The 12,209-nt window shown below is 46.3% G+C and overlaps 1 protein-coding gene across 4 annotated transcripts in view; it reads left to right on the top strand.

The window, feature by feature from the left end:
* The first annotated feature begins 569 nt into the window (after positions 1-569).
* Positions 570-12,209, top strand: part of CTDSPL (CTD small phosphatase like) — a 121,417-nt gene continuing 109,777 nt past the window's right edge. For 2 of the 4 annotated variants that reach the window (XM_064162358.1, XM_064162357.1), the window contains exon 1: positions 570-1,079. In XM_064162358.1, the coding sequence (XP_064018428.1) occupies positions 1,004-1,079 (76 nt within the window). In that variant the 5' untranslated portion in view covers positions 570-1,003. The remainder of the gene's footprint in view (positions 1,080-12,209) is intronic. The other 2 variants (XM_064162359.1, XM_064162360.1) reach the window with 2 other exon arrangements.

Here is a 12,209-nt window from a genome sequence, read left to right as displayed (position 1 = left end):
CGGGCCGCGCCGGGCGGGCTGACAGGCTGCGAGCGCGGCGGCGGCGAACGACGGCGGCGGCGGTGGTGGTGGCGGGCTGTGGCGCAGCGCGGGGAGCGCGGCCGGGGCGCGCAGCGCGACTCGGCTCGGCCCCTTTCCCCTCCTTTCCTTTCCTTGCACCGCGCTGCCCACCTCGGCCGCGCACGGCGGCGACCCGTGACCCGAGAAAGGGGGGAGGAGAGGGAAGAGGAGGAGGAGGAGGAGGAGAGGGAGGAGGGGGCGGCACGGCGTCGCTCCGCCGAGCCCGCAGCGCTGCCCGCGGGAAGGGGGGTGGGGGGGAGGGAGGGCCGGGGCGGAGGTGTGAGGGGGGCTGGGGAAGGAGGGTACGGGGATGAGATAAGCGCGGAGGAGGTGGAGGGCGGCGGCGGTAGGGGGGTGGGGTATGTAGGGAGCAGGGGGCTGTGTCGGGGGACGCGCTCGGGGGAGGCCCCGTGGGGCGGCTCAGGTGGATGCAGGCAGAGGCGTGAGGCGGGGGCTCGCCGCGGGGGGAGGCGCGGTGCGGAGGGCCGGGGGCACTTCCCCCGCCTCGGGAGGCGGTGGCGGCGGCGGCTGCGGTGGGGGCTCGTAGGGAGTGTTGTGCAGAAGCTTCCCGGAAGGGTGAATTGGATTAATTAGCTGTTGCTGTTTTTTTAAGGGGGGGGCTGATTTGCCTTCTCTCCCCCCCCCGCCCCCCTCCTTCTCCGTGGAGAATTGGCGCCTGGAGGAGGCGGTGGTGGCAACGCTACCGGAGGGGCCCCTGTGCGCGGTGCTCCCCCTTTCCCTCCCCTTCCCCCCCCTTCCCCCTCCCCAAGCTTGGCTTCGCTCCTGGAGGAGTTAGGGGATTTCGTTTTGTTTGTTTTTCTTTTCCTTTTTTTTTTATAAATACAAATCTGCATATTGATTTTTAAACAAACAAACAAATCCCCCCCGCACACACGCCTGCCTCTGGGAGGGAAATAGCCAGGTGGAATCTCACTCTGTTTCCATGGACAACCCGTCCATTATCACCCAGGTGACTAACCCCAAAGAGGAGGAGATCCTGTCCTGCACTCAGGATAAAGGTGAGCTACATTCTGTTTCTTCTCCGTGTTTTAGTTTGTTGTTTGGTTGGTTTAGATTTGGTTCTGTTTTGGTTTTTTCCCTGGAAATCCCCGTTTGAAAATGCACCTAGAAGCAACTTGCATTCTTCAGCGACCCAATAATCCTCTCTATGGGCTGCTGGGAATAGAGAAGGGCTTGTTGCGTTTGGGCTTTCTTTTGGTGGGGTGAAGATAACGTCGAGTCTCTGAAACTGCTTGTTGGTTACAGCCGGGAACTTGTGACAGTGTTTAAATACGGAGTGTAATCACTTTAAATACTCTTGCTCCGTGAGGGTCTGCGAGGTATCTTTGTAAGGTTGTCACTGAGCAGTTAGTGCCCTGCTTCAGGGGAGCAATACCTCTGTTGGGTGTCTTGGAGAGTTTTGAAATCTCAGCTTGTAAAGATTTTACATTTTCTTTCCCTCCATTTTTTTGGGGGGAGGAAAAGTTAAAAGGATTTCCTGATTTCTCTTTGCTTTCCTCCAATTCTCCCTGCCTCACGTTTAAGAATCTGTTGCTCTCAGGTTTGTTGTTGGAAGATACTTGTGCGTCTCGGAAGGAAACATGGGCTGCTTTTAAAAGCAGGCTCTATTTACTCTGCAGATAAATAGTTGTTGCTTGCGTAAGCCATCACGCTGAGGTTGCGTTTTGCTCCAAAATAAGATGAATCCAGCCTGGCCAAAAGATCTCCTCCAAAGTCTAGACATCGCCGTTTGCTCTTAACCTTGTTTCCTTTTGGAAGCCCAGAGGGGTTTTGAGCTCTAAGTAGTTGTATCCTTGCAGCTGGCCGTGAGTAAGGTATGGGTAAGCGGCAAGGGCTGGAATTCTGGGGAGTTGCCTGTGGTTGCTCACAGATTTTGGAAGTTATGTGGATGTCGAGCTTATGCCCTGTTAGAGTCAAAAGGGTAAAAGGGGGAGAAAGAACAGAAATTAGAGGCTGGGCAGTGGTACTCTGTAGTCGGCAGGGTAATAGACCACCCACTGCTCTTCTAAAACTGGTGGATGGATTGATTGATTGATTGATTGATTGATTGATTGATCGATCTCTCCCTAAAATCGATGCTTTTAGTAACCAGAAAGCTTCTGGGTTTGTGTGGCTCTTCTTGTAAATAGCGAAGGGTTCTGTGTTGCTGAAGTTGCTCCCTGTTACTTCGAAGCGAAAGGCTGTACGTGAGATCTGCCTTCCCATCTCCGCGTTGCTGACCGCAGAAGCACGGAGGTCGATTGGACAAAACCCAAAGCCATCAGGTTGGGGGCTGTCTGAACGACAAGTTGGATTGTTTGCTCAGTATAGGAGTGCTCCTGTGACTTCATACAGCTTGTGAAGTGGTAGTAGCAGCATGAGGCCTTGTTTGGCTCAGGATTTTTGGTGTTTCTCTCCGTTTTGGCGCTGGCGATCCTGGGGTAACTACAGAAAGCAAAGTGGTGGTGCTCTGCCTGCGATGTCTCCCTAAGACCTGCTTTGGAGCTAACTTACGTGATGCAGCGCTCAGATGTTGTGGTGGTCTTAATGGCCTGTTTCGTTGTACCTAATGGAAGAACTTTGTCGATCTTATTATCAGCTAGTTGAAATTCTAGCGTAAAAAAAAAGCCAGTTGGGACAAGCGAAAGAAAATTGACAGCTCAAAAGAAGAGTAACCATCCACATCAAACAAGTGTCTTGGAGTCTTCAGCACAGCTCAGCTATGCCAGCGAAAATATGCATATAACTTGCATAACTATGCAGCAACTTGCATAATGTGCTTTCTGTTTTTGCTGGTGGTTTGTCTTCGGCAGAAAATCATCACGGGCTTAATTGCATAGCAGGGGCTTTTCTGGCTGCCTGTTAACAGCGGTGGGCTGGGGGAGAGTGGAAGGAGGTCGGTTGGAGTTTGAGACAAGACAAAACTTCAACGTGATCTTAATAGAGGAGGTGGATCCATGGGTTTTTGTGTATTTTTTCCCCCTGTATATATAATTTTTTTTTAATGTGGTTAAAGTGCATGCTTTGGATTGACTGTGTGCTCTGCGGTGAGACTCATGCCAGAGCAACTTTTGCAGAAAGAGAATTGCAGGTCTGTCTGTCCTGGGCTGTGGAAGGAGAGAGCTGCCGGCTCCTGCCTCTCCCAGTACCGGTTTTCCCACTGCTGGAGGTATGGAGCTTGTGGAAACCCGTTGTGCTGCCTGCCTTGCATGGCTGCATATCGCATCACCCCATTTTCTCTTAGATTTCTTACCAGTTTGAGCAAAAGCCTTTTGGTCTGGTGAGCTTTGGGAGAGCCCAAAGCTGAGAGGATGAATACAGAGAGGGTCTTAATGGGAGAGCGACGTTTGACGTGAGTCTTCACTGCTTTTTTGGCTTGGACTGAATGTGTTGGTACAAAATGGCTAATAAATATATTCAGGCATAATGAATTAACTCTTTATTTAAGGAATACAAGTATCACCTGAGTCTGGCCTCTGAAATTTGGTATTAGCATGAATTACAGCAGCACTGCCTGTGTCAGCAAAGGCTGTCCAGTTTAGTGAAAACCTGCTTTATCCTCCCAGTTTAGCCTTTGGATGCAGAAATACATTCCAGGGTGCTAAGTGACATGCAGTGGCTTTGGGAGTCAGGGTTTCCTAGGGGTTTGGGGACCTTCTGTGGATGTTTCTTATGGAGAAAAAGTATATTATTTTTTTCCTGTTAAACTGGAGAGAAGCAGTTTTACAGTAGCTGAGCAACTGCTAAATAACCTCAAGGTTTTTATTTCCCCCACACCGCCCTCCCCCCCCCCCAAGATTTTTTGAAGCTTTTAATCAGCCAGCATAGCTTATTTTTTAAGATGTATTTATGCTTTAAAAGACATTTATGCCACATTTCTCTTGAGCAAGGGAGCACCACTGGCAAAAAAAAAACCCAGAGCTGTTTTCTGGTCATGGGGCAGTTGGTTTTAGGTAAATATTGTGCTTTACAAATAGAAATGCCTGAATGTTGCTTATCCAGATGTATGAAAAAATAGCTTTTGAAATAATCTGTGACAGCTTGTTAGAGGAGCTTATTAATGCTGAGAGGGAATTGTTAACATTTATTTTTGACAAATAGTAAAACATTTGAAGGGGAGGGGGGGGAACCCAGCTCTTGGTACATGAGCCATTCCTTAACATGTTGCCACATGGTGGTGCACTGTATTTAGTTGTCTGTCAAACCCAAAGCTGAGTATGGAAAGTTGCTACAATCTTCTTTTATAATTCTCCTTGTTATTATGATAGTGTTTGTGCTGAAATGACTGTGATCTTCATGCTGCTGAAGGGTTTTGGTCCCTATCCATGCTGTTACATTTGCTTCTGGGAAATAGAAACTTGCATTCTCCCCATTGAAAATGATACGTAGGTGATGGAAAATATTTTGAGCGTTGAATGTAATTCCCTGATAGGTTTTTAAATGATGCAGATTGTAGCTTTTCACAGAAATATTGCACGTTGTGGTCATTTGGCACTTCTGGAAATTGGAAACATGAACAAGATTAGCAGCTGGAAGTTAAGATGGAGGCGAAAGTATGTAAGAAGGGGTTTGATCAGCACTAAATGTGAGCAACCAAGAAAAAAGATGAATAAAAACTACAAAGGAAAACCTGAAAATCTGAATCTCCACATAATCATGTCCTACAGATACAGTGAGCTGATTATTGTATAAGGAAAGTTTTACTTCTTATTAATTAGTTGAACAGTGGTCTGTAATGTAAAATCTATGTGATTGAATCTATAGAGAGCCATGCAGTACGGACAGTTCTTTGCACTAAAGGGAGTGTGATCATAGCTGGGTAATGGACATTCAGTCCAAATAAGTGAAATTCCCTTTTTTTACTTGCACATTTTAATTTCATCCTTGTAAGTGATGCAAATTCTTGGCTGTTTCTATGTGCCAGGTTGAGTAGTGGCATAATAATTGTTCAGTCCTCCTTCAGGTACCAAATACTTCAGCGCTTGGTGGTGTGCTTTCTACTTTCAGATGCATCTTTCCTGACTTTTAGAATATTTATCAGCTGAGCATCTATTTTCTTTTATTTAGAATAACTGGATGTTTTAGAGCCTCTACAGAAGTCTTTATATTTTCTTCTGCAGTAAATTGGGAGCGATTCATGATGGAACTAAACTATTAATTACCTTTTTTTAATGGACACTAATTCCCCAAGGATGTTTCCGCAGACAGAGCAACTTTTTTACCTTCCTTTCTTTCAATTAAAGTCAGACAAAACCACCAACGAGACCAGTGTTTGTCATCATTTAATCCAGCATTTTATTTAGATCTCAAATTTGAAACCAAAATAAATGTCTTGAGTTGTATCTTCACTAAAAAGCATTTTGAAAATCTGTGATGTTTTGAACGCTCTTTTTTTTTTTGCCATTATGTCACCAGGTTTCAGAGTACTAAAACAGTTGAAGGTACATTAATGTTCCTGAGATCTTGCCTCAACAAATTTTTACATGCTGACTTTTTAAAAGGAAAAAAAAACCACATGTGGAAGCCATGCCAGGGCTACATTGGAATGCGAATTACAGAGGGTCAAATTTTAAATCATTAACTAATGACATAGCTGTTATATGAAACCAGAGTAACTGTACAGTAGGTTTTATGTTCCAGAGAGACTGTGGTAACCTGTAGTAACCCAAAATTTGATTTAGGGGCAGCACTTAACAAGCTGAAGTGTACTGGCAGTGAAGTGAATGATAATTTGCATGAATATCTGATAATTCAGCCTGTGCCTGTAAGCTGCAACGTTATCATTGCTTCATCTCAGAGAGAGTGATTGGCATTGGAATGGGCTGCCCTGGGAGGTGGTGGAGGCACCATCCCTGAAGGTGTTCAAGAATAGACTGGATGAGGCACTTGGTGCCATGGTCTAGTGGACTGGATAGGGCTGGGGGATAGGTTGGACTGGATGAGCTTGGAGGTCTCTTCCAACCTGCTTGATTCTGATTCTATGATTTTTGTGGTGCCTCCTGTGCTGAAGACTCCAGAGGTGGTTCTATGATCTCAAAGCCTTATTTGTTTCAATGCAGCGATGTTAACTGAAGTGTTCAGAAGTTTAGCACGCCTGTAAAAACCAGAGTTGACCTACATTTTGTCAATTCAGCATTCAGAAATGCAAATAGCATTTCCTGCCATAATCAGTAAAATGCAGCGTGATCGATGCTGCCCTTCAGCTTTTGGAGTTTAATCTGAGCATTACAAATAAGCCTCCGGATAACAGGTCCCTGTTTGTTTCTTTAAAGTGATACGAAACAGAAGTGCTGAGAAAGTGGAAGGTAAGAGATGTAAACCCCTCTTACATGGTCGCTGTGGGTGAAAGACATTCCTGTTTGTCTGATGGGTAGGTTTAACAGAGGGAAGCTTATTTTTCCATCGCAGAGCGCTTAATTGATGAGTTTAAAAAGTTGTTTATTGCACTCTGTTTAAAAGGCAGCACTTGTGTTGTCTGTCATCATGGAATCAACCAGGTTGGAAGAGACCTCCAAGCTCAGCCAGCCCAACCTAGCACCCAGCCCTGCCCAACCAACCAGACCATGGCACTAAGTGCCCCAGCCAGGCTTGGCTTCAACACCTCCAGGCACAGAGACTCCACCACCTCCCTGGACAGCCCATTCCAATGCCAATCACTCTCTCTGACAACAACTTCCTCCTAACATCCATCCTAGACTTGCCCTGGCACAACTTGAGACTGTGTCCCCTTGTTCTATTGCTGGTCTCCTGGGAGAAGAGACCAACCCCCGCCTGACTACAACCTCCCTTGGAAGCATTTGCAAGAATCTGAGTTTTCCAGTGCTGCTTCTCCGTTTAGCTCTTCAGTTGCTATAGATTGAGATACCAACCACTTGTAACATACTTTCTCCTGTTGTTCTCTATAGGTAATGTATTGAACTTTTGCATACTTGCTTCACATTAATTCTGGATGTCACGGATTAGATCTTCTCCATTTAGCTGTGGAATCTATGGTGATAACCTGGAACAGCACTGAACAAGTGCTGGGGTTAGAGCTTGGCAGATGTAAGATAGTTACTGTAATGTCACCTGCTTCCTTGCAGATTACAACATTAGAATGTCTGAAGATGCTATTTTTCAAGGCTGTGACTGGAAAGAAAACAGGAGTAGCTATTATTAATTCATTTAGTGATGGATGCTCTTATTTTCCAAAAAGTGTTTTACTGTCTTGTAAAAGTCATCATTCAAACATGAAAATGATTGCACTTTAGTCCAAGCCTGCAGCTTTTATATATCTCAAACCTTAAGTATTCCCTCTGTAAGCAAGTGCACCTCTGTTTTCTACTGGGTTTTGAGTTGGGAGGCTTACTGGCGATGGTCATCATGGTTGGTGCTCAGTATTATGTTTTCCATTATAAATCTAGTTTGAGGCACTTCTGGATGTAGAAATGTTAACTTGAGGAATGAATTTGTCTTTTACCCTACCCCAATGGAGAATTTTGGGTGGATCACTTTGAATTCTATTCAGAATGTTTCTGTCTGCAAAGAAGAAAAGCAAGAGATGGATCTAACCCTCTCTATGTTCTTCCTTAGGTTTTTACCCACAGTGTAGATCAGTAGAGGAGGATGTGGCTCATCCTTATAGTAGCCTTTCAGTACTTAAAGGGGGATAGATTTAGATTAGATATTGGAAGAAATTCTTACTTGTGAGGGTAGTGAGACATGGGAAGAGGTGCCCCTGCCTGGCACAGAGGAGTTAGAGTGGATCTCTTCCAGCCCAAACCATTCTATGACTTTTATTCTGTGACTGTTCTTCCTTCTCCCTGTCTGGGAGATACATCTATCTATGAGAGAAGCTAGGCAGGAAGGAAAAGAAAGCTGTCCAAGTGCCCATAGGAGGCACAGAGCAGTATGGGCCTATTTGAGGGACAGAAGGAATGAAGCTCTTGTGGGCTATGGAGCCCATAGGGGGCTGATAGTGGGACAGGGAATAGGTTTAATGTCCGTAGAGGCGCCCAGCCTGCCTTGACCTCATCCATCCTTGTACTGCTCCTGGTCAGTAAGTAGTCTCATGACGAAGTCAGTGGGTCCTTGTCTGTCCAGCTGAGTGGCTGCATGTTCATAAGTCTATGAAGAAAGGGACAGGGGTGTTCTGAACTCTGTTAGGAGAGTGGCTGATAGAACTGATGAGCAAGCCCACTCAGATGTTTGAAGACTACCTTTGGATTACTAGTAATAATTGTGTACTTTCTGATTCCTCTCAGCAGTGGAGAGCTGGCTGGAAAATCTCTCCCAAATGCACTGCAGCATCTCACAAACCTTCGTGTGTCTGTTCTATGGAATGATGTTGACACGAGCTGTGTTTGCAGTGCTCATGATCTTGGCCAGGAGGCTCAAAGAGGATGACATGGTATCAGTGGGTTTAAATGCCTTGCTGAACTTCCAGAGCTTCTTGTAAGGGGCTGCAGGCAGGCACAGAGGAAAAATGCTTTTTGAAAGAGTTTGATGTTGGAAATGTTAATCTTCTATAAATCCTACTTTTGGTGGAGTTTAATGGAAACTTGCTTTATTTTTACTTGGAGAGGTTAGGGCATGAAAGGATATAAGATGTGACAAATACAGAAGGCATAAATAATGTCTAAAGAGATCAGAGTAAAAATGTGTTCCACATGATCTCCTGTGGTATAATTTTGTCCTTTTTTATATTTCTAGAATGTTTCCACTAAAACAAAATCAAAAATGGAAGAAAGTCCTATACAATCCAGTCCTTTGAGAGCCAGCATCTAGGATGTTAGTGGTAAAAATACCAGCTTCAAACAAAAGGGCAGAGAAAGTTCTCTAATGGTGCTGACCCTATATAAAGTTTGTAGGTTTTATTCAGTGGGTTATCAAAATGATCACTTGCATAGCAGTGCCTCATCTTTCTTTGTACAGGATAATAAAGTGTGATCTGTGAAAAAAGAGAAGACTCCATTATGAAAAGCGATTGGCTGTGCTAGAAACTGGAATTCTATTACCTTGAAAATTTATTGAGACTTAAATCTGAATAAATATATGGCAGATTTGGATCCTAGGGTACTGGTGTTTTCCAAATGAGATTTTTCCTCCCCTCCTTCCTTACTTCTTTTTGCAAGAAGGAGCTATTATTCTCCTCTGAATGTTTATTAGCGTATTTGAAGCCTGACAGACAGGGACAAATTAGATTCTGCAAGACAGACTTTGTACAGAAGAGCACCTCTAGATGAAGCCTGGAGTTTTGGAGCCCCCATTACAAGAAGGATGTGGACGTGCTGGAGTGTGTCCAGATCAGGGCCAGGAGGATGCTGGGAGGGCTGCAGCGGCTCTGCTGTGAGCACAGACTGAAAGAGTTGGGGCTGTGCAGGCTGGAGCAGAGGAGGCTCCCAGGTGACCTTCTTGTGGCCTTCCAGCATCTGAAGGCGCCTACAAAAAAGCTGGGGGAGGACTTTTGAGGGTGTGAGGGAGTGCCAGGAGTGGGGGGAATGGAGCAAAGCTGGAGGTGGGGAGAGTGAGGCTGGAGGTGAGGAGGAAGTTGTTGAGCATGAGAGTGGTGAGAGGCTGGACTGGGTTGCCCAGGGAGGTGGTTGAGGCCCCATGGCTGGAGGTGTTTGAGGCCAGGTTGGCTGAGACTGTGTGCAGCCTGCTCTAGGGGAGGGTGTCCATGGGCATGGCAGGGGGTTGGAACTGGCTGCTCCTTGTGGTCCCTTCCAACCCTGACTGATTCTATGAAGGATGCCTGATGTGACAGAACCTACTTCTAAAAACATTTATTCAGGGCAACAAATATTTCATGAACATCAACCTAAAGTTGCACTTTATCTATTGGTGGTTTTATTTGAAGTCATGTCTTGTAAGTAACTGGTCAGCCAGTTCTCCCAGCTGTTTTTTGCTGCTTTTGCAGGACCCCTTTATTTTCATGGTAGAAAGTCATGCGTTGAATTTTATTCACTGCTGTGCTTTCTGTTATTCCCATAGCTCTCTTGCTTCCTGAGTTGTCCTCCACAGTTCCCAGTGGAATTAGCAGTATAACTAATCCTGCTGTTCTCTGCTGTAATCAGCAGCAGAAAATGTAAACTTTCTTGTTTATTTGATGACTTGCAAGACATCATTTTGATGTATAGCACTCCTCTCCTGGCCTTTGGGAGTCAGAGACAGGAAGAAAGAGGAATGTCTGCAGCTCATGATGATGAACTCCTAGCCTCAGCAAATCACAAAATGGTGGAGGTTGGAAGGGACCTCTGGAGATCATTTATTCCAACTCCCTTGATAAAGCAGGGTCACCTAGAGCAGGTTGCCTAGAATTGCATTCAGGCAGGTTTTGAATCTCTCTGGAGAAGGAGTGTCCACAGTCTCTTCAGGCAACCTGTTCCAGTGCTCTGGCACCCTCAAAAGAAAGAAGTTATTCCCCCCAGCTCAAGAAGGACAGGGAGCAAGGAAGTTGCACATCTTCTTTACGAGGAGAGACTGAGGGAGCTGGGGCTTTTTAGCTTGGAGAGGAGAAGACTAAGGGATGACCTTACTCATGTTTATAAATATGGAGGCAATGAATGCCAGGAGGCTGGAGCCAGCCTCTTCTTGGTGATGCCCAGTGACAGGACAGTGGGTGGAAGTTGAGACAAAGGAGGTTCCACAGGAGCCTGAGGAACAATTTTTTCCCTGTGAGGGTGACAGAGCACTGGCACAGGCTGCCCAGGGAGGTTGTGGAGTCTCCCTCTCTGGAGATATTCAAGAACCGTCTGGATGCATTCCAGTGTGATCTGCTCTGGCAGGGGGGCTGGACCAGATGAGCTTTTGAGGTCCCTGACATTCTATGATTATGTTTAAGTGGAACTCCCTGTGCCCATTGTCCTCAGTGCTCTCTCTGGGCACCATTGGGAACAGTCTGGCCCCATCCTTTTGACACCTGCCCTAAAGATATCGGTAAGCACTGATAAGATGCTATCTCAATCTTCTCTTCTGCAGGCTAACCAACCCTAGGTGTATCAGCTGCTCCTTGTAAGAGAGGTGCTCCAGCCACCAAATGATCATCTTTGTAGCCTCCACTGGACTCTGCCCAGTAGTTCCCTGTCTCTCTTAAACTGGGAGGTGAATCAGTTTGTAAGGGCGACAAAGCTGGTGAGGGGCCTGGAACACAAACCCTATGAGGACAGGCTAAGGGAGCTGGGGGTGTGCAGCCTGCAGAAGAGGAGGCTCAGGGCAGAGCTCATTGCTGTCTACAACTACCTGAAGGGACATTGTAGCCAGGTGGGGGTTGGCCTCTTCTGCCAGGCAACCAGCAACAGAACAAGGGGACACAGTCTCAAGTTGTGCCAGGGTCGGTCTAGGCTGGATGTTAGGAGGAAGTTGTTGTCAGAGAGAGTGATTGGCATTGGAATGGGCTGCCCAGGGAGGTGGTGGAGGCACCATCCCTGGAGGTGTTCAAGAAAAGCCTGGACGAGGCACTTAGTGCCATGGCCTGGTTGATTGGCCAGAGCTGGGTGCTAGGTTGGACTGGCTGATCTTGGAGGTCTCTTCCAACCTGGTTGATTCTATGATTCTATCTTCATGGCTAAGATACTCTGCCACAACAGTTGCTTTTACAGTGGCTGTAGATAGATACATCCAGGCACGTCTCTTTGAAGCAATGTTAATAAAATCATGTTCTTAAATACCTGAATTTTGTAGAGCTGTTCCAAGCATTCATTTCACAATTTGCATGCCTTGCTGGGGTTTTCTTTTGGTCCACAGAAGCTGTTCTGTATGGACATGCCTGCATATTTACATGCCTGTGTTGGTTACGCATGAATGCACGTACATGTGGTTACTGGGGATCTTAATATCTGAAAGCTTTGGGAAAGTTTAAAGTGGTGGGCTTAGGCTTTGAAGTTGTTTTGCAGTCTTAAGATTTGCTTGAACTGTGAAGCTGTGATTTTTTCCTGATGAGCCCAGAGAGTGGTGGTGAATGGTGCCCCATCCAGCTGGTGGCTGTCACTAGTGGTGTCCCTCAGGGATCAGTGCTGGGCCCCATCCTCTTTAACATCTTCATAGATGATCTGGATGAGGGCATGGAGTCAGTCATCAGCAAGTTTGCAGATGACACCAAGCTGGGGGCAGATGTGGCTGGGTTGGAGGGCAGAAGGGCTCTGCAGAGGGACCTTGACCACCTGCACAGA

This window comes from Pogoniulus pusillus, chromosome 23, assembly GCF_015220805.1.
Source record: "Pogoniulus pusillus isolate bPogPus1 chromosome 23, bPogPus1.pri, whole genome shotgun sequence".
Taxonomy (NCBI): Eukaryota; Metazoa; Chordata; class Aves; order Piciformes; family Lybiidae; genus Pogoniulus; species Pogoniulus pusillus.
The sequence above is the reverse complement of the archived record's forward strand: the minus strand, read 5'-3'. Positions and strand labels throughout refer to the sequence as shown.